This window comes from Brachyistius frenatus, unplaced genomic scaffold (assembly GCF_029030835.1).
Source record: "Brachyistius frenatus isolate BFR_SWC_R1_liver_20210118 unplaced genomic scaffold, ASM2903083v1 Contig_30, whole genome shotgun sequence".
Taxonomy (NCBI): domain Eukaryota; kingdom Metazoa; phylum Chordata; class Actinopteri; family Embiotocidae; genus Brachyistius; species Brachyistius frenatus.
Window position 1 is genome coordinate 2806988 of NW_027210629.1, and position 27913 is coordinate 2834900.

At 40.0% G+C, this 27913-nt stretch overlaps 1 protein-coding gene across 1 annotated transcript; it reads right to left on the reverse strand.

Moving 5' to 3' along the window:
* Positions 1-136: 136 nt before the first annotated feature.
* On the reverse strand, positions 137-26972 carry pgm5 (phosphoglucomutase 5). The gene is made up of 11 exons (XM_069699519.1): positions 26375-26972; positions 24552-24714; positions 24252-24398; positions 23839-23964; positions 23426-23616; positions 20977-21131; positions 14061-14176; positions 10863-10998; positions 9847-10030; positions 4971-5108; positions 137-1099 (listed from the first exon to the last, which is right to left on the reverse strand). Exons 1-11 carry the CDS (start codon positions 26630-26632, stop codon positions 1010-1012), a joined length of 1704 nt encoding a protein of 567 aa, XP_069555620.1. The 5' UTR covers positions 26633-26972; the 3' UTR covers positions 137-1009.
* Between the last annotated feature and the right edge of the window lie 941 nt (positions 26973-27913).

The following is a 27913-nucleotide window of genomic DNA, read 5'->3' on the forward strand; positions in this document are numbered from 1 at the left end:
CTGATGTATGGTATCAGCACAATATGGTACTCTTAATTATGAAGAATTTGTTTAATTAAAATCCAAACATGCTCAAGGGCAACATATCTGACTCTGATGTATTTCTATGTGTTCCCATTAGACCGGTCCAATTCATTTTAAAGAGGCAAACATTACACACAAAAATGTTTATTTGTATTTAAAAAAAAAAAAGATGAAATAATAGATTCAAATATGGTTATACAGCATTACTAGCTGACAAATGAAAGAAAACAAAAGGCCAAAAAGAAATATCAGTTTAGAGTATATTTTTCTTCTTCACTCCTCATCTTGCCAAGGCAGCTTAGTTATTTTACATTTTGAATACCCTGTCCTTAAGTAGTAAACATAAGTGTGATTACTTCCTATTTCTTCATAGAACAAAATTTAACCTCATTTTATATCAAACATTGCTACTCTCTTCACTTTGTTTTATTAATTGTGGTGCAATGCCTGTTATAATTTAGACTTTGATTACTCCTGCATGAAATGGTTGAAAAATATTTTTTGACATCTGAGAGGACAGATAGAAGCAATATGAGAAGTAAAAGGTCCAACCTTTATATAAAGGCAGCATGGTGAATAAAAAAAAATGGACACCACTGTTTGGCTCCCTCATTCAATAGGTCTTTATATGAGTCAGTCTGCTCATTCATCATTTGTTCAATGCTTACATATTTTTTATTATTCATCCATATAGCAAAAAATTAAATAGCCTTCCTGGTTTAGATATATATCCAAAGTTTTAGTAGCTGACAGATGATGGTGGTCAATAAACAACAGAGACAAGTGTGCAACATTAATTTGGTTTTTGAGAGATAAACTCTGTCAGTAAGCAGTTTAATCACCATTTAAAGAAAAGTAAAAAATGAGGCCGAAGCTGCACAGAGATGGGGTTTTATAATTTGCAGAGAAGTACAGGAGTGGATATTTTTCTCTGTGTGAGCAGGTAGATGCATGTTTGTGTGCGAGTGTGTGTTTTCCTGCTCGCTCATGTGATGACATTCGGGCCACGGCGTCCTGTCCTCTCGTGAATGTTTGAGATCTTCAGAGCGATGGCAATGAGAGGACCCAGCACCACCTGCAGAGAGAACGAAAATGGATCACAAACCAAGATGATGCCGATGAGTCGAAACTTCAATTGGTTCACAGTTGTGTTTCTAAACGTTAAAACTAGGCTGGGAGGTAATCTGGAATTTTAAGTGCAATGAGGAAATCAAGCATGCACGTTTGTTGATCTCACCTTAAATATACTTTCCATGAAGAAAACTGGATTTTTCTTCATGGAAAGTTACTGGGAGGCCGAACATTGAGCCTTTCACAATAAATGACTGTGCTTAATAATCATTTCACTGGCCTGGTCTTTGTATGGTTGTTCAACCCAGCACATAACAGATAGAGAAATCATGTGAGTTTCGACACGATGTAGTTAAACAGATACTAAAACAGATTCCAGAGCAGATAACCTAGTTAGACTTATGTCATCCGAGACCTTTAAAAACAGTTTCAACGTGAATGTCAACAGGATTTTTACTGGCTTGTAAAACAGTTCTTGTTACTTGCTGAAGATAATTCATGGAGAAAATGCATACAAAGGGATCATTTGAATGAACCAATTGTGAAGATTTTCGGAGTTGCACAATGTGATGGTTTTAAACTAGATAAGGTACAACAAAATATTTGGAAACATTTAAAATTGTCTTGATAAAAATCTACAAAATCTGAAGAATGAATAAAGACTAAAAACAAAGTGTGCAGCGTGTGCTGTATATGAATATTTTCATTTTGCACGTGCACAACATGCTAGAAATATACAGTGCATCCGGAAAGTATTCACAGCGCTTCACTTTTTACACATTTTGTTATGTTACAGCCTTATTCCAAAATGGATTAATTAAATTTTTTTCCTCAAAATTCTACACACCATACCCCATAATGACAAAGTGAAAAGTTTGTTTAAAATTTTTGCAAATCTATTACAAATAAAGAATGAAAATATAACGCGTACATAAGTATTCACAGCCTTTGTTCAATACTTTGTTGAAGCACCTTTGGCAGCAATTACAGCCTCAAGTCTTTTTGAGTATGATGCTATAAGCTTGGCACCTATTTTTGGGCAGTTTCTCCCATTGTTCTTTGCAGGACCTCTCAAGCTCCATCAGGTTGGATGGGGAGCGTCGGTGCACAGCCATTTTCAGATCTCTCCAGAGATGTTCAATCGGGTTCAAGTCTGGGCTCTGGCTCGGCCACTCGAGGACATTCATAGAGTTGTCCTGAAGCCACTCCTTTGTTATCTTGGCTGTGTGCTTAGGGTCATTGTCCTGTTGGAAGATGAACCTTCGCCCCAGTCTGAGGTCCAGAGTGCTCTGGAGCAGGTTTTCATCAAGGATGTCTCTGTACATTGCTGCATTCATCTTTCCCTCCATCCTGACTAGTCTCCCAGTTCCTGCTGCTGAAAAACATCCCTACAGCATGATGCTGCCACCACCATGCTTCACTGTAGGGATGGTATTGGCCAGGTGATGAGCGGTGCCTGGTTTCCTCCAAACATGACGCTTGGCATTGAGGCCAAAGAGTTCAATCTTTGTTTCATCAGACCAGAGAATTTTGTTTCTCATGGTCTGAGAGTCCTTCAGGTGCCTTTTGGTGAACTCCAGGTGGGCTGTCATGTGCCTTTTACTGAGGAGTGACTTCCGTCTGGTCACTCTACCATACAGGCCTGCTTGGTGGAGTGCTGCAGAGATGGTTGTCCTTCTGGAAGGTTCTCCTCTCTTCACAGAGTAACACTGGAGCTCTGTCAGAGTGACTATCGGGTTCTTGGTCACCTCCCTGACTAAGGCCCTTCTCCCCCGATCGCTCAGTTTGGCCGGGCGGCCGACTCTACGAAGAGTCCTGGTGGTTCCAAACTTCTTCCATTTACAGATGATGGAGGCCACTGTGCTCATTGGGACCTTATATAGACAGGTGTGTGTCTTTCCAAATCATGTCCAATCAACTGAATTTATCACAGGTGGACTCCAATCAAGTTGTAGAAACATCTCAAAGATGATCAGTGGAAACAGGATGCACGTGAGCTCAATTTTGAGTGTCATGGCAAAGACTGTGAATACTTATGTACATTTGATTTTTTTTTCTTTTTTTCTTTTTAATGGATTTGCAAAAATTTCAAAAAACTTTTTTCACGTTATCATTATGGGGTATTGTGTGTATAATTTTGAGGAAAACAATTAATTTAATCCATTTTGGAATAATGATGTTACATAACAAAATGTGGAAAAATTGAAGCGCTGTGAATACTTTCCGGATGCACTGTATATGTAAATATATGATGACATGACTCAGGAGTTTTGTGTTGTGTTATTTTTTAGCACTTGATTGCACAAAGTTGTGAGATGGAATACAATATACATGCACATTATATACAGAAGCATACAAACTCGACTATGATGAAAAGCTACGTGAGAAAAAAAATATATATATATGGATTTTAATGATGGTTGCATTCAAACACAGACAGCCTGTAGTGTTTGTTCTTGGTTTAGGTTGGTGTATATAAAAGTATAAAGAGTCCTTCTAATCTAGCTGAATAACGCGATGTCTAATCATGTATTTCCTCCCTGATAATTCATACGTGTCGGGTAAGGAGAAGAATGATTAGATGCTGAATTTATGATCAAATGATAGCTGATCTACACGTTCAGTCTAGGGTTCACACAGGGGGAATAAGGATATTAATATGACACTGCTAAAAATGACACAACTTTATTGAGGCAAATATAGCAGCTAAAACAGTTCAGGTTTGCTTATTACTCATCATCAGGTCAGCTCAGGTGATGTTAATTCTGTGTCCAAAGAAATTTTGGTCCATTCTTGATTTTCCTGAGATATATTCTTTTTTTTAAGTTAAATTTGAATTTGTGACATCACTTTTATGTTAAATAATAACATAGGTGTTGAATAAACTAATGGCTATGCTGCCCCATAATTTTTTAGATGTTCTACCTGCATTTTACTGACAGATCAGTCAACTTTGATGCTTAAGTTTATTATTTTTATAGCCCTGCCAGCTGAATATATGAATCACTGTCTTTTTTACATGTAGATGTAAAACAATATGGCATGACTGTGGTCAATAATCTGAATTTTTTTTAATTTATTTTCGATGACATTGTCTGGTCAAGATGCCAAAACTTAATGAGGTTGTCAGCAGTGACGGCAGCTTTACAACCCTTGGTATGTTTAAAGTACACTATCTATCCCAACATCCATAACCAACCTGGTGTTCCTAATCACTCCAAAGTCTACAGGTCAATCAACTTTAATAGTATCACTTGAAGTCAAACTCCACAATCATGAAGGGACATTTCACGAGCGCAGGCTGAATGAGCACCATCACTGTGTTTTCTCCTTGCTCTTCAATCCAATACAAAAGTACTAGTAAGATAATTCTGTTGTTGAGTAGACATGAAGGAAAGGAAAAGACAATTTTAGACCAAAATCAAGAGTTTCCCAACACCCAAAAGATAGTCGGAACATTCTATCTATTTTATATATACTGTATATATATATATATATATATATATATATACTGAATAGTTTCACGATAAACCATCATTTCTGTTAGTGTCTGAAATCATGGAATACAGCTCTTTTTAATGGTGGTAAAACTGTCTGAACACTGGATATCAAAGGATTCACGTTGGGTGAGTGTATGAGCGGTTAACAAGTGATAATAACAGAGTACAATTTAGGAAAACATTTTAGGTTTTCCCATGTAAGGTGAGACGTAGGGGAGACATACAAATGCCTGTGCACACACACACACACACACACACACACACACACACACACACACACACACACACACACACACACACACACACACACACACACACACACACACACACACACACACACACACACACACACACACACACACACACCCTCTGTACCTGTGTCTCTCTGCTGTGCCTCTCGGGGTCTCTCTCAAAGCTCTCGGCATAAATGCGGACGGTGGCCCCCATCCCTCCACCGCTCCCGCTCATCCGAAACACCAGGCGGGACGCATCAGAGAAGACGATTCTTAAACCCTAGAAATAAAATTTAAAAACAAATTTTTCTTTATGGAGAAATTTGATTCTTTTTCAATAATTAGGATTTCATTTTATTTTTAAAGTGTCGAAATTTATGACAAACACATATCACAAGTAAACATGGCTGCAAGAGATGCTTTAACAAAGTATTTACTTTATGATAATGTGCGACAGAGAAAGTCTCTCACATTATTCAAATGCCCAAAGCATTTAAATAGAAATGGTATTATTTAAATAATTATATTAGCACCACGTACATAGCCAAGCACAACTTAATTTGACATACCTTGTAAATATAAATCTTAAAGTCTCAAACCTGTAATATAATCCCACTATCAATGTGCAGTAATGGAAAACCTCCACTAGATGTCAGTATCATTGTTGTTTCGTTGGGACTGTGTACAAACTGGATCTCTACTGCATACAGAATACTTCCATCCATCATAAGGTTGACTATATAGTTACAGAACTACTGCTGTGCTGTATGAACTCCAGCCCTAAATTGATTTCAATCATTTTGAAAATCATTTCAAACATTTTGTTCGGTAGCTCGTGCTTCCTCAGTACTCTGAGAGCAGTTGTTTTTTTAAAAGCCTGACTGAATTCTGCTCTTGACTCTTTAAACTTCGCCTGAGCATTTTCAGCAAAAACAGGATATTGTAGCATGGGGGTAACCAACTGCATCTCCTGCTGGCTGACATGAGGAAGATAAGACTCTTTGACTAATGGATGTGTGATGACTCTTATCTGTCCGAAATTCCACTGTGTCTCTTTCCTTATCCCATTAGAGTAAAAGACAAGCTCGGGGGAAAAGACAGCAATATGTTTGGAGAAAAATCAGAATAAGAAAAATGTCCGTGTGGTTTTAATAAAAACTCAACCTAAGTACTTTTTAGAGGATCCAATTACCTCGAATGACTCTGCTGTTATATTTCACAGCAGTGTTGTCACCATATTCCCATGTCAGGCCTAAAAAAATGTCCTATGTGTCTAGATATGGACAAATATGATCTTTTAAGTACAGCCCACATGAGTGGTATGAACAATTACCAAAGTAAAGGTGAAGCAGATGCACTGCCCCAGTAAAACAGTAACCTTGTTTCAGACCAATAACCTCTTCAAACTGTGACTCGGCTTCATTGTTTAAAGCTCTGGACCACTCGCCTCTCTCCTAATCTGACTCTGGCGAGGGAGGATAACATGTCAGAGTCCAAGAGAGGAGAAACAGCGATAATGAGAGATGTCCCTCCGTCCGCCCGGCAGTCTGTCTGTCTTTCTATCTGTGAGTGCGTCAGCTCATCTCTAACAATAGAGAGGCAGTTATCAGAGGGCTGACTAATGCCTGTTAAAAACACCATTGACTGCAGAGCTCAGAGGCCCTGAGCGGAGCACATACCAGCCATGTATGAGTGTGTGCCTGTCTGTATTTATCTATCAATTCATTTATCCATAGGGCTATACCATCTAAAGGTGTTTAGTGATTTTGGAAAGGTCTCTGTGTAAGTGCTAACCTCCATCAACAACTTCCACGCAAACTCTTTTTGCATTCTATAATTGTAAAGGAACAATCTTGGAAGTGCAGAAAAAAGAAAACAAGTTAAAGTACTAATACAGCAATGTAAAAATACTCCATAACAATTAAACGCCTGCATGAAAAACACAACTTTAGGAAAAGTAAATAAGTATTTTCAGCTAAATGTAGTTAAAGTATATTGGTTTGGTCCCTCTGCCTGATATATTATTATAAATGACATCATTAGATTATTAATACTGAAGCATCAGTGTGTTGGCAGCATGTTACCGTTGTAGCAGCTGTAGGTGGAGCTAGTTTGAAATACTTTATATCCAGTTTTACATACAGGGATAGCAGATAAATCTAAGGTGTTGCCAGATGATTACTGGGAGAGGAAAAAAGAAAAAAAAGTTCTGATCCACAAATCTGTTTTCAGTTTTTGGACTTTTTCTCTAATCTTTAAATTTTTAGTGAGATATTAAATCATTTGAACTTGTATTGAAATGAAACGTGAGAAGTTTTGGGAATAAAAATCCCGATTTGTTGAAAGTGTCAACTCAGACATCTGAAATGTGACCCTGACAACACACTGATTTGTGTAAGACAAAAAGGTTTGAGACAACTGGTTTCATCTTCAACAACGTATTGTATTTTAAAAGCTTGTTATTATCCATTGTGTCAAATATTCGTCTTCAAAGTAACTAAAGCTGTCAAATGAATGTAGTGGAGTTGAAAGTATAAAGTAGCATCAAATGGAAATTCTCAAGTAAAGTATAGCGCAGAAAAGTTATTCTTAAATACAGTACTTGAGTATATGTACTTTGTTACTTATCACCACTGTGTGTAAGTAGGCTACACTTTACAGGACAAATTGGTGTGAGATTTGTTGGCGGGTGTTTTATGACAAAAGCATGAGAGTTGGCTAACATGATGCAGCTAATGCTATAGCGCGCTGGAAAGACAGCCACAACTGGCCTTCACCGAAGCTAAATTTACATTATTCCCCCTAAGCTGTCATCTGTATGTACAAAATAGCAATTTCAATGAACTCTTGGTAATTTATTTAGTCATTTATTACACATAACTAAATGAAGCAGTTGCTGAATCCAGCCACCTCAGGCAAAACAGATGCATTTAATTTCTAGATAATACTGTAATAATCATTGCTTACTTCATATATATATATATTTTTTATCCATTATATTAATTATCCAATAGCAGAAAGGAGTATCTACGTTTAGTGCACAAATTCGTCCATGCATCGCTATCTATCTGATACGCAGACAGTGTGGCATGAATTCAGTAGCCGACTACAAAAGGCTGCCATGCCACTGCTGTGTAAATCCCTCAAGCTTTGTCTTGTGTGTTTGAGTGTGTTTGTGTCTGTCTGCCAGCTTCTCCCCCTTCAAACACACTTGTAGAGGAGAGACTGCATATGAGACGACAGCTGATATAATTCTGTCCTGGGAGGAATGTGCGCTGGAATAACACTCACTGGGGTTACTGGGATGCTTAGGATTTACCAGTATTTTGGGGTGACTGACTAACTAGCTGTGGACCTGCTGTATCCGTGGTAACACGGTGGAGTATTCACAGCAGGATGGCGAGAGACATCGTCCCTCCCGTTACGCTCTTTAAAATACGGTCAGGTGAAGTTGATGGAAAAAGGCATCGGCAAACAAGTGTGAAAACGGGCAGGCCAGGAAAGGGTATGCATGTGTTCACGCAAATGCACATGGACAACTGGACGGACGTACACACCAAACTGTGCAGTGAGAGAGTGTGTGTGCGTGTGCGTGTGTGTGTGTGTGTGTGTGTGTGTGTGTGTGTGTGTGTGTGTGTGTGTGTGTGTGTGTGTGTGTGTGTGTGTGTGTGTGTGTGTGTGTGTGTGTGTGTGTGTGTGTCTGCGGTATTAGGTGGGGCATAAGGGAAGGAGTGTCGACGCCAGGGAATGAGTTTCCACACATTTCTGGGAAGAAGAGAGGAATCAGCTGGGTAAACTTCACAGGGAACGAGGGAGAGAGAATGAAGTGAGGTTATACCGACCGAGCGAGTTATCAGTGTTTGTTGGGATATGTGCTTTATGTAACGTGTGTGTGTATACATATGTTTATGATTTGAAATGGAAGACAGCCTTTCAAGTCCAAACACTGAAGATCGGTGGGTGGTCTGGCTCCCCAGACGCTGACTACAGGTGTATGAAAGATAGCAAGAGAGTGTGTGAGTGCGTGACGTCTTCAGGCAGACTTGACCACGTGAACTGAAGTGAAGCAGCTTTTGGGTCATACACCCTAGTCTCAACTCAATCCAATGTTTGGTTTGACCTACATTACCGAATCTTATGGTTCTTCTTTCCTTTCTTTGGGCAAAATGTGACGCAGAGGCAATGTAAACAGTTGTCATCTGCTATCTTGGTTTTTATACTTCAGTTTGAGCCTTTCACAGCCAACTAGATTTTTGCAGCCAATATGATATTTAGTAAAAACAAGAATACAACAAATATTATTTTCTTTTCTTTAAATAGTGATTTGTTTTCTCTTTTTTTTTAAATTGTGACCAGGGATGCAAAACACTGGATTTTTTTTTGACCATATTTTCCAAATCTTTTGGCCGATTGCACATGCAGATAACTACATTGTAAATATGTAAATATGTGCTGGACAAACTATGATCACAATGTTTCAAAACATATGTTTGCATTTCTGTACTGCGGTCTACTGTTATCAATACTGATATCGGTCTAACACTAGGAACATTTCTCGTAGTAATTACCAGTTAATGTGTGAATTGTTTAGAATTTGAAACACTTTGAATTTGCATCATTTTGACACCAGGTGAAAAACCTCTCACAGTGAAGTATACATATACATATACAGTATAGCCCAACAGTAGTATGTTAGCATTGTGTTACAGGAGATACATATTGAAAATATAAATCAAACTCTCATTTAACGTTTTATATTCCTCACTAAGTAATTATACATTTAAAAAGCAGACGATATCTTTTAATTATGGCCTAAGTAGTGATGATGCAGCCAACACCCCAATTAGCAAATGAAAAATTCCCTTTTAAACAAAATCTAGATCTAAGATCTAAAGTCCAGTTACAAAAGAACTGATTGTTCCATCCTCAAATGTTCAAACTAATTATTATGGAAATAATAATGTCTTCTTCAAAACCTGTCATGTAACTTCCTGCATTTACAGTCTTCTCGCACTGACCTGGTTTCGAGCCACCGTTCCATCCACGGGGTCAACGTACTCGAAGTTGTCGGCCCTCTCCACGCTGTACATGTGGTCCCCTACAGCGAACTTCTGGCTGGTGAATGCTTTGTCTGAGATTACTCCCTCTAGATCCCTCATCAGGTAAAAGGCTGCCCGAGGGTCCAGACCTTCATAGTCAAACCTGACGATCACAACACACACACACACACACACACACACACACACACACACACACACACACACACACACACACACACACACACACACACACACACACACACACACACACACACACACACACACACACACACACACACACACAGGCAATGAAACCATGGTTGACATTATAAGGCAGCAAAGGGAAAGCTTGGTGAGGAAGCTTTTTTTTTATTTTTTTTTTTTATTATATTCTAATTGATTTTCTTCTCAAATAACTTTTTAAGCTGGTTGCTCATCAACTTTGATAAGTCATTAAAGCCAGTTTATGGTATTACCACGCTACTTAAAAGGGCCCTAAACTGCGAGAGAGCAGCTTTGCCAGTGTAACTGATGTATTTTTTTTTCAAACGATGACACGTGTTTGTGTTTTGCAGACTTTTTGAGGGTCTGGTCCGTGATGTCCTTTCCGTCTACGTGTTGTGGGAAATGTGCGTCAGTTTAGAAAAGCTCTCTGTGGGAACATAAAAAGCTGCAGCAACTATCAGTGGGAATATTAACTGCAGCAACTATCTCTGCGTGTCACAGGGGAGAGGTTATGTAAAATATTTAAATAAGAACAAGTGACAACCAATGAGAAGGGCTGGAGGAGAGATGGATGAAAGTTGAAGGCCGGGGAGACATATTTGGAAGAGAAATGAGGGAGTGCTATCGAGTGACATGATGTGTTCACTCAAACATGGAAAAAGCCATGATGAAAACAGGAAAACTGGGACACAGGTGGTCAGATCAATGGGCAGACACATGGATGGAACAGCTGTCTGATTGTATTTCAGAAAGATTGCTTGTCTGGTTACCTGCAGAAGTAGTTGCGTCCAAACTTTGCCCAGTGCTCTCTGACAATCTGCTCCACACTTTGTTTCCTGGCTGCCATGATGGACAACCACACCAACACCGACCACAGGCCGTCTTTCTCACGGCTGTGGTCCGAACCTGGAGGAGAAAGAAAACACGCAAAACACCACAACTCTTGATAAATTGAACCCCAAACATAGATCTGCTAATTTGATTTTGGTGCCGTGCAAGATGTCCAAAAAGTTTTAGGAATCATGAGAAATACATTGGCAGCCTTTCAGCTTAGCTTAGCACAAAAGCTGGAAACAAGTGGAAGCAATTAGCCTGGCTCTGTCAAGAAATCGTCCAACATTTAAATTTCCGTAAGATGAACAAGACATAATGCAGCAGTTAGTGATCTTAACAGATGGTTGTCTGTGGTATGTTTTATCTTTGGACAGCGTCAGGCTAGCTGTTTCTCCCACTTCCAGTCTTTGAGCTAAACTAATCTAACTGTCTCCCAGCTCCACCCATGTTGAAGTTGTATTGATCATCTAACTTTCAACAAGACTATTTGCCAAGATGTCAAACTGTTGCGTTAAATGTCAAATAAATAAATTCGAGCTGGAGACTTTCTTCAGAAACCTACATTGTACTTTAAAATACTTAATTGTCAATTTTACTAATAATGTAAGAACAATAATGTAAAAATTAAAAAATGTAGTTTATATTAGTGTTTGAATCTACTGCATGTAACAGAAGATCAGGAGGAGTGTTTCGGGTTGTAGAGGTATCAAACTTCCACACGCGCACGCACGCACGCACGCACGCACGCACGCACGCACACACACACACACACACACACACACACACACACACACACACACACACACACACACACACACACACACACACACACAGAGGACCAGATCTCACCCCTAAGTCTTCACTGGGGATCCATCAGGCTGTTCACAAAGACAGCTGCATGCATAGTAAAAGTATCTTTTAAAGTTAAGAATGTGTTGGTGATGTTTGTACAACAAGAGCTTAAAGTGGAAAATGGACTGAGCTAGTAGAGTATAATTTAAGTTGTATCCACACATATTTTATAGAACAGAGAGAAAGAAAAATCTGAAAATACCCTGATGTCTTTATATTGTTTTTCTCAGCAAACACTGAATCTAATAAGTGTATTTTGGAGCTCTGTGTCCGGCTTCTGCAGTATTCCAGCTGCTTGGAAACTGACACCTGTCATCAACTAATCCCTGCTTCACTGTCTGGCTCTTTTTGTCTGTCTGTTACTTACCCTGAGAGAGAGAGAGAGAGAGAGAGAGAGAGAGAGAGAGAGAGGAGGCGACTGAATTGGTCACCTAATAAAATAGATCTAAGAGTTGTACCAACACAACACAACCAGGCCTCATTCATAAACTCTCAGTGCTCCAATCTGTCACTCTACAAACTGTTGGCATGATTTAAAAGTGACCACCACAAGATTATTTAGGTGCAAAATTATATAACAAGGACATGCTATGAAGTCAATGCTATACATATGTGTAGGTGTCCCAAGGACTTATGTTTTCTGACATTGTTGGGGAAAATATAAAAAAAATTACAAGTAGAAAATCCCTCGAACATTTCTTACATTCATTTGTTTTTTTTAATGTTGCTAAACACAGATATCTATGAAATATGTCTCGTGTACAAAGCAACACAAACACAACCTGCAAAGTTTGACTCAACTGGCTAAATTAACACTGTTGGTTGTGAGACTTAGTAAAGTGCAGGAGTGGTGTACAGCTCTGATGATTTATAATGCAAGGCTCCCTCTGAGCTTTTTGCCTTACATGGATAGACAACTAGTAAGCTCCCATAGTCCTCTGTGCTCCCTCAGTCTCTGCTCCTTCCCTTTCTCTCGTCCTCGTCAATACCTCTCATATTTGGACTCTCACACCATCCTCTGCTCTCTTTCCTACAATGTTCTTTTCTCTCCCGTTCAAATCCACTCACACTTTCTCTTTCCTGTGTTGCTGTGTTTCTAAAAAAGTTAGCGATATCCTCACCAATAAAGATAGTGATTCACTCAGGTGAAAAAAGTAGAGAGGAAAAGAGGCAGAAAAGTTCACAGCTAAATAATGACTAAACTTCGGGTGAGATCAGATCTGTGACGAGACGGACAGAAAAAGTGAACGTCAGGGAGTGGGAGGGTGAATATACAGACGCAGAGAGAGGGAGAGACAGCAAAGACAAATGAGCGTGTATCATTTGTGCATGCACATTATTTATATTTTCTGACCATGTATGTGCTTGTCTGTGTTTGCATTCATAGAAAATATCGCCACTGGAGGCCTGTCGGCATGTTGCAGTGGTTCAGGGAGCCCCTGTCTCCTTTTATAGCAGAAGAATGGGGATTATTTACACATGCAGTCAGGGTCACAGCCCTCTCATCTATTAGTCGACTCTGACTGGAACTACAGGCAGTCAGGATGCACTGCTTACAAATCTAGAGCTGGAATAGACTGGAAGATAAAGCAATAGGGAAATTGTGAAAAGGTTTTCACCTTTAAAGTAAAATGAGGATTCTACAAAAAGATTTGTTGTCACTCCCATCAGTATTACCCCATTAATTTTTATTTTTTATTTTTTTAACAATGTTGGGACACGTTCATTTTTAAGATCTAGTTAAGATAAAGGTCCTATATTGTACACTTTTCCTGTTTTATATTTAGTCTCGATAACCAGGAGAAAATATTTTAGTGTTTTTTAGCAACATGTTCCCAGATTTCAGTGATTATATTAGAGATTACCATAATTATGTTGGACAACCCTAGAAAAATAAGCCCTAAATTGTGATAAAAGCTATTTTCCCTTTACTGTTTGAGGGAAGGTTGACTGGACAAACTTGATATTTAAGTGTTACAGCCAGTCCTTATTCACAGCTACAACAACAGCTGGCTGGTGCAGTCCTCCAGCGATGGCCTTGATTGAAGGCACCTCAACAACAGTTGCGGCTGACTGGAGGGGATTTCTCAGTAACACATGCACTAAAAGTTTCCAAGCCAGTCCAGAGATCCAAATCAGTGACCTTCTCTTCACAATCTACCAACCTGTACCCCTTTAACTTGTATTCATTAGATTTAAGTATTAATGGCATTCAGCAATCACATATATGTTTTTATGAGCGGAGTGTTTGGTTTTTGGATTGTGAGTGACTTATATCATACCTGTCCCAAAGCTCTCCTCCCCGCAGAGAGAACAACGGCCAGAATCCATCAGGTTCCCAAAGTACCTCCAGCCTGTGGGAGCCTCATACAGCGCCAGTTTCATGGCTTTAGCCACCCTACAGACACACAGAGCAGGAAAGAGAGAAACAAAAACAGAGTTTTTACTTTTTGCTCACAAACACACTTTGTATTTATCTCTTTCTAAAATCTAACATCAGCCTTTTCCAGTTCTGATATAGAGATAAGCTTACACACAAATACTCTGACCTTTGAAATAAAGCAAACCAAATGCTGTATGACAAGCGTAATCTGCCAGCAGCTCATCCAATAACTTAATAAGGCAAAGGCAGCAGGAACAAAGTGAGTTAACCTTTTAGTTGATGCTCGCTTTGAACCTGAGCCATGTACTCGCATAGTGAGAGGAGGAGAGGGAGTGTGTGTGAGTGTGTACGTACGTGAATGCATGTTGGGGTCGTGGGCAAGAATAAAGGTGCAGACAGTACAATATGTGGGAAGTGAGGGAGCATAAAGACAACATACAAGAGTGGAAAAGAGCAAAGAGAAATTCTTATAAAACTTTTCAGTGCAGTTACAGAAGAGTAATTACAGTGATGTAATAATAAAGCAGCACATTTGGACAAAAATAAAACTGAACATAAAAATCAGCAGCTATTAAAATCATCCGACTCGGCATTTCCCCTCAGCGCTATGGAGCAACTTTTGGTTTTATGGCCCACAACTGCTTTAGTTCGCTCACATTGCTCAGGCTGCAGTTTCCAGTATGGAAGCCACCTGTTGTCTGCAAAGAAGCTCTGATAAACACTGTAGACTACTTGTCCAGCACCGAACAACAGACAGACAAAGATAGCTGGAGCAACTAAAGAGCTATCTATTTCCTTTAGGAGTAGGTGGAGGCCGTGAAAAAGCAAAAACTACGACGCAATCATTAGGTTTAGTTTGTAGTAAGAGCAATAAAAGATTTCGTATTTTTCTACAAGAATTATACTCACAAAAGTGAGGAAAATAAAATGAATTGGAGAATGTTGTTTGTAGTGAATTTGTTGGCGGTGGACTGTACTCAGTACTTCTAAAATCCTGATAAATGGCCCTGCTGCTCCTGGAGCAGGAGTTGTGTACAAAATAAGTTTGTTTTTGATTTTGACCCAACAAATACTTGTTTCTTACAAATTTTTTCTGCATCCAAATGAGTTTTTAGAATTTCTCCATCATCTATTGCTATTTTGTTCCATTATCCTCACATGAACATGGAAAAGCTGTACCAAGGAAAGTGGAGACTTGTTTGTTGAAAGACAATTGCTGGTCACTAAAGGGGGACGTTCCCGAGAACAAATACAGCCAAAATCATACACATGTACATTTTAGAAGTAAGTTTGTACATATCTTAAGAGTAACAGCCACATTTAGGATTAACTAATATTCACTCTATTAGTCAAATACGTATGTATTTTCATTATTTATTCATTTTTCAATTAAATTAAAAAATAATAATTCTAAAACCAGATTCAAATTCAGTGTAAAAAGAATAATAAGGTCCACCTATTTTGCTTTGAGAGACAGGTAAAAAGTAAAAATGTTGTTGCCCATATGATCATTGCCACATCCTTAAAATCATCAAGTTCTAACATTTTCTGTGCATTACAGTGTAAGATACCCATTTAGCTCTAAGGCAATAAACAAAAAGACAAAACAACATGTTTTAACAGACAAAAGTGAGAAAATCCCCTGAAGAAGAGAAGCTTGTGGAGCAGCTGAAGAGAGGAAATCAGGACTTTGATATTGTATTACAAAGGTTACCGTTTCCAGCCTGCAAAAAGAGATGTTTAGCTTGCAGCAAAGAGGAGTGCAGTGTTTTCTTCCTGTTGCCCACAGACCGCTCCTTAATCACAACATCATCCACAACTCCTCAGTGATCACCGCAATATGTAAACACAATTCCCAGCACTCAGCTGAGAGATGCTGGACAAAATATTCAAATCAACACAACAGATGTTGCTGCTGAAGAAACAAAGATCTACACATGTCAATCTCAAATGCTTGTACTATGATGCTGTTGAAATTCACAGTGCATTATATGGGAGTGTGGTTGGGTTACAGGGTTTTTAAGTGGTGGTATACACGTACACATAATCATCATGCACATAAATAAACCCCACAGTGCCCCTCTACTGCTGTTTACATGAGGATGAGATGAATTACCAAATAAGAGTAAACCAGTTTTATTCCCCTCTGGGGAAGCAAGCAAGAGCTGGAAAGGAAAGCCTGGCATTCCTAAAAGAAAACAGAAACTCCGGCGAGTAACTTCTGACGAGTTTTTGACGTTTCCAATGGCACGTCCTCGGCCAACATAAGCACTGAAAACTGACCGCAGCTGCACTCAGTTTTCAAAGAACATTGGACAAAACAGTGTGAGAATAGTGAGAATCGTGTTTTCTCAAGTTTGATGAGTGCATCAGCTGTGCTTTAACTGAACAACACATATCGATGCATAGCCTTTATAGGAAAAAAATAACACTCAGCATGGCCTTTTCCATACTTACTTGTGATATGACATGCTTCAAACAATATCAGAAATAAAGTACTGTCTGCTCAAGCTTCTTGGAGTCAAGCAATGGAAGCAAATATATACAATCATACAGGAACTGAAAAAGTATATTTAAACATACAGTACACAGTGTATGCCTCAGTGGATGCTTTGCCAGGACAGAAAAATGCTGGCAGATGAATACGACTGGAGACACAGGGAATAAACTTGGAAGGTTTCTATTTAGGGCTGAAATCCCCCCATGGGTGGGTGTGACATCTCAACTGTGAGGCTCCAAGTCCATCAATGTCCATTTTCTCACAGTAGATGAAGACTAAATGTGTTGGCAAGAGCCTTCATCAAATACAAAGCAAGTTCAAAGCAAAACATTGCAACAACAAGGTTTTTTTCTGAAAATGCCACAACCTTTAAGATGATGAGACGCAAACTGCTGTTTAAAAAAAAAAATCATCATCACCACTACCACTGCATGTGAATACTTTCTTTAAAGTAGAATTCCTTATCATAGGTTAGGTTGGATAAGTTCCTGAAATACATTTTTAAGGGTTCTACCTAATAGCAGAGTGGTTGGTGCATACCACGAGCAAAAATGCACTCAGCAGCTGATTCCCCCCGGTTTGACCCCCGGCTGCTCGGACCTTTACTGCATGTCACTCACCTGCTCTCTTTCCACCCTCATTTACTGGAACTATCAAATGCAAAATGCTAAGAACTAAATACATTTCACAGATTTCTATTCAAGCTGTATGTCTAGACTCTTGTTGCTTTTACCTTTACAGTCTGTCTTTTCTTTCACCTTTTCTAATATGCATTGTGCATTGAAGAGGTCTTACCTACAATGTATTAAAAAAAGCTTCAAACTTGTTTTTTAGGGTTGAACAATACTGACTCTGCTGACTCTCGATATTAAAATAAGACCTCAAAGCAAACACCGATCTCCTTTCTTTTCGTTCCCTTTTTGCCTTTGTACACATCAGTCCTCACATCAGTAAATAGAACGAGTGATGATGATGAATGATTCTCTACATCTGTGGGGTGAAATATTGCCAGCTTTTGGCCCTGGTTTGATATTTTACCAAACATAGCATCCAGTGCCCTTACTCCTCACCTCCCCGTCTGAAGAGAGCTCCGTTTGGATTTAAAGGCTTAGCATGGCATTTAGACAGAAAGAGCAGCATGGTGGAGCTTTACTTGAGTTTGACCTGTATAGGAACCCTTGGTGGCCAAAACAGAAATTTAAAACTAATAATTCAAGATGTTGCCATAGACATCAACACTAAAAACAGTTAAAAAAAATTAAGAACTTAAAGTTAAGGAGATCTCTGTAAGTGGTCATAGCTGTTATCAACATTGTTTTGTCGAGCCAGTATCCACATACTTTTCTGACATCAGCTGAGACGTTTTCTGTGATTTTCCAAAGCTGTGTCAAAAAGATATTTACCATCTAATAATAGTATAACAGGGGGAGAGTGTGCTTGTTGGGTCAGTGTTTAACTTGGCTTCCGTCCGCATCTCATTTCCTATCAAAATATTGTTGTATAATACAACATGTGTGCCTGCATTTCAGTTTTCTTATTAACCTTTTTTAGCATCTTTGTCAGGGATACAAATGAACTAAACCTTGGAAACAATACAAAGACACACAAGCACAGCCCTACCAAAACTGGTGTAGCATGGTCAAACAGAGCGATTGTCTAAAATCAATCCTAATGTACTCTATTACAGTAAATATATATACAGTACTGTGTAAATGATTTAGCCCTTTTAAATGTTAGCATTCTTATTCATCAGGCAATACCACAAGTAAGGTGTCCCAAACTCTTTCTGCAGCAAGACAATGACCCCAAGCATAAAACCAGAGAGCTAACTTCTTCCACAACAGTCATTAATACAATGAAAATAAAAAAAATAAAAAAACAGTTTTGTTAGTTGCAACATTCAACATTTGACCTCTCTACTTTGTAGTGCTAATCAGTGACTCAGTACAAGGACTCCTACTTCATCCTGGTAACGGGCGCTCCAACGGATCAGCCCTCTTTTCTCCCTACATCCTCCCATCCCTGGAACTGCTGAAGGAGAGGCAGATGTTTCCTTTACCGCAGTTTCTCTCCCATTTTCCTTTCCTCCCTCGCTGCATCAGCCTTCACTTGGTGTTTGCACAGAGAAACACATGCACCCACGCACACAACGCAAACAGACGCCCTCAGTCAACCCAAGAATGATAGATTTAACACATGCAGCTCCCGCCTCCTGTCCATCTGAGTCCCATCAATTTCCTCCACACAATTCTCTTTCTCTCACTCTTGTTTTCCCTTCGTCCCTGTGGACATACACGGTATATACACCATCACATTTATCAAGGCTTTTATAACACAGCCTGCTTGACTATGCATAAACACAGCAGGGAGGGTTGCTCAGTCTAAACACTCAGGCCACACACTCTCCTAAAAAGGCCTACACTTGGGCAGGCTCCAGGGTCTAACATCACACTACTAAGTACCTCAACACTTCCTGGGGTTTGTCAAAGACACGCAGATACGCACATCAGTGTCATGTTAGGAACTGAAGTGACATTTGTGAAGCTAAGAGTTCAACAAAGTGACCCTGTCCTGCAACAGTGTCAGTAATTATCAGTACGTGATCATAAAGGAAGTATAGGTGAGACCATGAGACCTCATACACTGGAGTACACTGATGAAATTGTGTTTAACATGGAAAAAAATAAAAATCTTATACAATGTAATTTATTTCTGACAAAGCTGTTTGGAAACCCAGAGGATGATGGATACAGATATCATTCTACTTCTCAGCAGATTGCACATCTGACTTACAGTCTCCAGGAAATTAAGTGTATCTATCATGAATACAAAAAGAACAAATGCTGAGAAAGCAGACCAAGAAGAAGAAAAAGGGGGTATTTTTTAGTATTAACGAATAAAAAGTCTGTTAGTGTGTGTACTGCTTAAGAGGTCCTTGGCTCAGGGTTGTAGTGGGACATGTGACACTTTTATCTCAGGTCTCAGTCACTTCGTGTGTGTGTGTGTGTGTGTGTGTGTGTGTGTGTGTGTGTGTGTGTGTGTGTGTGTGTGTGTGTGTGTGTGTGTGTGTGTGTGTGTGTGTGTGTGTGTGTGTGTGTGTGTGTGTGTGTGTGTGTGTGTGTGTGTGTGTGTGTGTGTGTGTGTGTGTGTGTGTGTGTGTGTGTGTGCGTGCCTGATAAGGCATGGCTGACATGGGAGGCAGTCTAAGCAAATCTTTCAAGCAGCTCTTTCACTGTGATCATTACCATCACCATCATGAGACACAGCCTTAGGCAAGTAATACAGTACAGTACGTGTGTGTGTGTGTGTGTGTGTGTGTGTGTGTGTGTGTGTGTGTGTGTGTGTGTGTGTGTGTGTGTGTGTGTGTGTGTGTGTGTGTGTGTGTGTGTGTGTGTGTGTGTGTGTGTGTGTCTGCGTGAGCACAGCTGGGTTTGTGGGAGTTGCTTCACAAATAAAGACGTCCAATAACTCTGTGACGTAACCCCCCATTTCACATATCTAGGCATCACTTGTAACTGTGAAACCCAGAGAGATCAGGATTGGCAGTGAGGTCACTTCCTTCATGTCTGCCAGTGCTAACACATAGCAATCCACACGCTCACTCTTCCCCTGTCCTTCTCACACACTAACACACTAACACACACGTACACACACAAGAAAGACTTATTAAATCGGAATAAAAAAATATGTTCCATATTTACATATTCAATGAGCTATTACATAACTAATTTTGAATGTGTTTAATGGGGTCTACAGGTAGTTTATGGAGAAAAGTTACACTAGGATCAAATCTATCAGAGCTTGGTGAGTGTGCTACTTTGTTGAAATATAAATACACATCGTCTGAACTAACTATAGTTCATCTTTTCTGGTTCCCTCAATGTACATAGTGACATGCTTCCCTTAAGAAGCATTCTGCTGAAGCCTCAGTGGGGTTCTCCTTCTGGAACAATGTTAACGGGGATGACTTTAGCTGTGATCACATCCTCTCACTCAGCACCCTCTGCTCGGTTCTAGGCTTACATAACAGACAATATTTATGTGTGTGTGTGTGTGTGTGTGTGTGTGTGTGTATATGAGGAAGGCGTGTATGTGATCTCACAGTCTTATTCATAGCGGGTGGTGTCCCTCTCCAGAGATCGGGCTGCTGCAGGAGTTTGTGGAAAGAGACTAGCGGTGTGACAAGACCTCTTAGTGTGTGTGTGTGTGTGTGTGTGTGTGTGTGTGTGTGTGTGTGTGTGTGTGTGTGTGTGTGTGTGTGTGTGTGTGTGTGTGTGTGTGTGTGTGTGTGTGTGTGTGTGTGTGTGTGTTGTACCTGTCAAGGGCAGTACTGGTGGCCATACTCCGAGCGAAACCTCTGACGCCGTGCTGTCTGAAGTAGGGGATGGTGGAGAGGTTTGCAGCCATGATGGCCACCGAGTCTGACGGGTTCACAAAGAAGCCGTTCTCTCCAAGGACCATATAGCGGTCCTGACAACATCACATCATATAGTACAAAGTCAGTCTCTGGTGTTTAGTTATAGTTTTAAATGTAATTATGGGAGGAACTGGAACTTGACTGATTTACTTTGATATTTTGCTTATCGTCAATACAGACCAAAATTATTGCTGAACAGAATATTTCTCCTCTGTGCCATAAACCTCCTTTGTTGTCCAAAAACCCGCTTTAATGGTAAAATGTTGTTATTAAACCATGGAAATAAGTTGTAAAAAAGTATGATGTATGTGTATGAATATAATAAATTCATGGCACTTTGACTGCAAATGTCTTCATAAAACATAACACATATGAGCTACAAATAACTGTGAACTACGTTCTCTTTTCCTAAAAGTCTCTGTTACTATTGACAGTTTCAGTTGCAGTATGTAACAATGAGCCCAAAAAAGAAACATTCAGTCATTAAGATTATATCTGTTGGTGCTAATCGCTGTGAAGATACTCATCCTTGTGGGAGAAACAGAGCAGATATGATGTAATTCTCCTGATGTTAAGCTAAGTTAGTTAGCAAAGGGTGTGTGTGTATGTATACATGAGAAATGTCTGTTGGATGACATTGTGGAAAAAGTGAGCTGCTGGTTGGATCATCATGTATACACTATTATTTAACCCACGTTGCTTTTCTTACTGTTATCAACGTGCAAACAAAAACATAAAAAATAAATAAGGCTCTCTCTGGTATCTATGGGTGGAGTCGCTATCACTTGGACTTACTTTTTATAGTGAAATAAAACTTTGAATGAATCAATTAATGTATTGTAGAGTGACTTGTCATAACTCAGGATGCTTGATTTAAATATCATAAAAAGCATCTATCTGACATAAAGCTTTCATAAACCAAGTGATTTTCTCAACAGATTATGCTGAATGGTGCAAAACACGTGAAGAGACTATAAATATTAAAGCTTTCAAACTTTTAAATCTGTTCTATTTTTGCAGAATTAAACCCTATTTTACATATTTTGATGGAACACAATGGGGTTCATGAAGTAATTCGGCTCTTCTTCATATCACAATTTTTAAGTCAGAAAGATATCCATCAGCTCCAGAAGTGCAAACTGACCTCTGGTCTTTTCACGCATCTTTTATCTTTGGTGATATCACTATAGTTTATTTTGAATATGTACAATCGTGCAGGATTTAGCAAAACCTGTACTGATAAGTGGAGGATATTTAGTCCCTTTAGAGAAGAACTGCTCAAATTGTTCTGTAGAAACTTCCATCTGTGAAGCATAGTTCCGAATAAAAGTCCTAAAAGATCTCATTAATGCCTCTTCTGTCTGTAATTATTTCATAATAATAATCATTATGATGAGTGTTGTGAATAAATGGAATTACAGGCAATTTTCTATGTTTAGTTGTTTAACCCTGTGAGTAAATAATTGATCCATTACAGTAATAGTACTGTTTTGTGCCACAGAGGGCAAAAAAGCTGTTTACTGGTAGAATGCCGTTCCTTTCCAACCTTCAGGTGTTCATCTTATTCCAGGTTATTTGATCTAGTTATTGAATATACTGGGGCTTTGGATGTTTTAACTGTTGCTTTAATCTAACTGTGTTTCAACACTGAATTAGGCATCCCCTCAGGACACATCCCAGACAACTCCAGGCTCAGAGACAGATGTGACGTGACGTCACCCGTTGGTTTGTGAATTGCAGCTTTGAGGCCTCGACTTTAGCATTTCTGCCGTTGCCATCTTGTTATTTTGGAGCTGGAATGAACCATATTTGGATGAGCTAGGGACGAGCAAGGTTTGGGTCTGACTCTATCTGACTGGGAACCAGAGGACACTACGCCCCGCCCATTTATAGTGGAAAGCTTACTGCACCATAGGCCTGTCAATCAAACTGGCACGCCTCCAAACATACCACTCTTTATGGCTTATCTAATTAATGATGAGATTGTTTTCAGATGGACAGGCATAACCCTGATCAGAAGGAGTACATTTAGCTAATGACACCACATTGACTTGTGGAAAAAACAATTTGACTTTGTATTTCAAATGAGAGGTTGAATGGAAGTCTATAGAGCCAGAGCCAAATTGGAGACAGCCCCTAGTGGCCCGCAGTAGGATTGCACTTTAAGGGACTTCCACATCGGCCTCACTTTTCAGACCTGGAAGCTACGTCCACTTTTATATAGAGTCAATGTTGTGTACCCAATAATAGTCTATGACTGATTTTCTGAAACAACTGAAAGCATAATTTTGGAATAATGGATTGTGCAACACCATTTCTGGAGTCGGCTTGATCACAAATGCCTTACCCCGTCTGCATCAAATGCAGCACCAAAACCAAAGTCGCCTCCTTTCATGGCATCTACCAGAGAGGTGGCATAAGTCAAGTTGGGCTCAGGAGGTCGGCCACCAAAGTCCTCCAGAGGGACACAGTTGACAGCAGAGTTAGCTGGGGCCCCCAACTCATCACACAGGATCCTACGTACATAGGGGCCCATCACTGTAACACAACAGGAGAGGAGAGGAGAGGAGAGGAGAGGAGAGGAGAGGAGAGGAGAGGAGAGGAGAGGAGAGGAGAGGAGAGGAGAGGAGAGGAGAGGAGAGGAGAGGAGAGGAGAGGAGAGGAGAGGAGAGGAGAGGAGAGGAGAGGAGAAATTAACCAAATAATCTTGATTAACATTAACAGCAGCTCCTGGGTTATAAAACGGGATGATGAACTTACCTCCATTCATGGCATCTATGTGTATCTTTAGCTGATCTGGTCCTGTGAGCAGACTTTTAATGGCGTTGAAGTCAAAGATGTTTCGCAGCAGTTGTAGATACACTTCAACAGAGTCTACAATCTCCACTGGGAACACACAGGAGATGTTATTAGTACTGGATGACCATATGGTTCTTATACTATGCATTAAAGAAAGAAGGGTTGGGCAGATCCCACTAAATGTCCACCTCATACTATTGTGTTTCTACATCATGAATCATTTCAGATAATATAGGAAAACAAGAGCGGCACTGCCAGACATTCAGTTCTAGAGGTACCCCACCGTATTACACAATATTCATGCTCATATAAATTATTGATGAATTTAAAAGAATGCAGTAAAAGGTTTGAAACAGCATGCATAAGTGATGTACCTCTGAAAGGTTTGAACTTGTTCTCAAGATCAAACTCTTGTCTTCCCAGCCGAGAGAGGTCAATGCGCAGATCCGGACAGATGGCATACTCCTCGAGCGTTCGGCTCACCTGGTAGATCCTCTCCATCACTGTGTCTGGAGATGGGCCTGCCAGTTGGATTAAAAAAGGCATTCACCAAAGGTAACCCACTTTAGCATTTATTGGTGTCCTGCAAAAAAAACCTCTTTGACTTACACATGGTCTCAAATTACCTTTGACTTGACACATTCTTTAACAAAACAGTTTTTCTCAAGTCTCACCTCCATTGGCCACATTGAACTTGACTCCAAAGTCTCCGCCGGGGCCTCCAGGGTTGTGACTAGCTGTGAGGATAATCCCGCCAATGGCCTTGATCTTCCTGATGATGCAAGACACGGCAGGGGTGGATAGGAGGCCGTTGTGGCCGATCACCAGACGACCAATCTGCACAGCAGATATCAATGAGGAGCAAAGTCAGTTGTACATCACTCAAGGGTGTTATCCGCTGTAGTATCGAGTTGTAATGTAACTTCTAAAAAAACAACAACACTTATTTCTCTCTGGGCTGACCTAAAAAAAGTTCAAGAGTTTAACTTGGACTGAAAGCAACCCTGGCCCAAAGCATCTTGTCATTCTACAGGTGACTAATTGACCGCCCACTTTAAAAAGCAAATGATCTCCCCCCCCTTAGGGCGCCTAAATAACAGAGCTGCTCTCTCTATTTATACTTTGCTATGCTACTTATAAAGTGGTAATACCACCAGCATCCCATAATTCCCCTGCATATCAGCCACTCGAAATAAAAGTGTCCTCACTGGAGAGGAATTCATTCTCTTAACATCCGGGATGTTTCATGTGTATGAAAACAGACAGAAAAGACAAGAGCAGGAAATCCCAAAGAAATGCAATCTGAATGGAGAGTACATTCATTGCATGCGATGTCTGCGAGTGTTGTCATTATCCTTATTTGCCATACAGTGTAACAGGGGATCCCCAGTATGTACAGTTTGGCCCTGGAGAGATGGAAGAATGAGGTGGGGGTGGGGTGGTGGTGCTGGGCCAAAACGTAGGCAGGAAAATAGAGCAGGATGGATGGAAGTGCTGATAAGGCTGACATCAGGAGACATTTGGCTGGGCCAGCAGAAAAATGGACTGATCTCAAAAACAAATTATATTCCCTTTAGATTTTCCTTTGGAACTTGACCAAACCAATCACCGAGATCACACAGCAAGCAATTTAAAAAAAGAGCTATGTAGATTTTCCTCTTCTTCTATTTCTCACTCTGTCTTCCTATTTTTATTTATCTGTTACTGACATTTTGAGATCAGACACTTTTTTGGATGGGTTACAAGTGCCTACCATATTAGTGCAAATATAGAACAAGTAAAGCAATTGTAAAGTTCTGATTTCATATTTTTACATAAAAGCTCTAAAGTCTCACCGTTTTTTTTTTTAAGAGGCAGAATAATCTCTGCTGATAGTAAATTTGACTTAGAAAATTCTAGCAGGCTATAACCATTTCTACCAAAGTTCCCTTCGACACTTATTAATGCAAAGTTTAGGTTTTCTTGTGAGCCCTAACTATATGACTTGCCAGCATTAGAAGAGTGATTTTTTTTTCACTTCTCATGCTTATCTATTCATTTTATTAGTTTTAAAGATCAAAAGGTGTAGTGAAGTATTTAGTAGAAAAAGCTACAATTAGAAAAAAGTCTGAAAAATAATCCTAATTATCTGTTGCCGAATTTTGCTGTTTTATCCACTAATTATCCTCCTCTTTAGATTGATCCTGCGACCCCTTGTGGGGGTCCTGACCCCCAGGTTGGGAATCCCTGCGCTATAGAATGAACATAACAATCCTGTGTTAGTTATTGGTCATTGCAAAATAAGCAGACTGATAAGTAGGCCGACTACAAAAAAAAAAAAAAAGTGTTTTCATAAATGTTTATTTGTACCAGTTACTGAATAGGACGCACCAATGTAAGCTTATTAGGCATGAGACAAATGCAATGCTGATAATCTACTCGATTAAAAATGCTCCCATCACGCTGATGGAGGGGAACACATGCGTGACAGCCTGGTGAACGACCCCTCCCCTCTTACCCCGTTGGCAGCTGCCATCTGCACTATCACCTCGATGGCAGCTCGGCTCAAGTAGCGGCCGTCGCTGCCCACCACCATGGTGCAGCCCTGTCGATCCCGCAGGTCGACGGAGGACAGCACGCTCTGGATGTAGTTCTGCAAGTAGTTCTTCTTCCCCTCGAACACCGCAGTCTTCCTCCGCAGCCCGTTGGTTCCGGGCCGCTGGTCGTCGAAGGGGGCGGTTTGGACCGTCACCACCGGGATGGGGCTCGTCTCCATCCTCCAAGCCAGGGCCCAACGGCACGACGCCGATCACACAACCTGAAGTTAGGTGAAGAGTTTGGTACCGGTGTATCCGACCACAGAGTAAAAGTAGATGTAGTGAGGCGGATTGACAGTTCAAAGTTGGAGCTTCAGCCTGTAAAGTAAAGTTAAGGTTGCTCGTCCCAGCCCAGGAGGACAGCAGTGACAGCAGCCCCACACAGAGATGAACCGGCTACAATGACAGCAAACACCCAATCAAAAATAGTTTCACCTCCAAGACTTTATGCATAAGCCAAGAGAGCTGCATCTCAGTACTGACTGAGATTTACAAGTAACCTACACTCTCCTCTGCTGTTAGTCAACTCCCTCTTTTCCTAATAAGCCTGAACAACTGACTACAAGAAAAAAAAAAATCAGGGAGGGACTGAATCGTCAAGGCCCACAATCAGCTGAGCCTGAGGCCAAAAATAGATATCTGACTGATGGCTGAGGGGGAATTGTGTCGGGGCCCGGTCTGCTGCAACCAGACACTGCTAGTGTCTGTTCTGTCCACACGGCCCGGTGTGAAAACACTGACCGGGACTGTAGCCAGTTTATACAACAGAAAAACTTCACTCATTAACAGCAAAGTGTCCGTTTTTCATTTGAAGCACATATTCTTTCCAGGATCTTAAGCTCTCACTCTCTCCATCTCCCCTGCAGATTATCCACGATATATTTAAGATATGATCGCCTTTTTCATTTAAAAAGTATCTGCAGCATTGCAGTAATAGCGTAAGTATTGGATTGCCCATCACAACAGGTCAACTTTGGTCTGCATGATTTCTGTTCCAATATTTTGGAAACAGTGCGACCTTGAGGCGGTAAGGATGAACTAATATTTTTGTATATTTGACAAAGCGCATGCAAAATCAGTCCTCCAAGACCTTTCAAAATATATATATATATTTTTTTTAACATCTGACCTAAATTTGGACAAAAATAATTTGTTGCAGACATGTCCGTGTCTCTTATACAACTCCGGACGTTTAATTTGTATAAAGAGGAAGAAGTGAAGAGCTTTATTTCTAAAAGTGTGCAATTCAAGTCTCATTAAGGGACTTAAGTTTAGAGTTTTATCATCCTTATTCATTCACTGGTTGGAAATTTATTTTGATGTTTAATTTGTAGTAGAAGTTTACCTTAATATTGAAATCTTATCGCCAACACGTTGAGGTAAAAACTTTCAGTTTTTATTCTCTTCTTCTTAATCACAAGTTTCCGATCAGAGAAGAAATCCTTTCAGGTGTTCTAGTT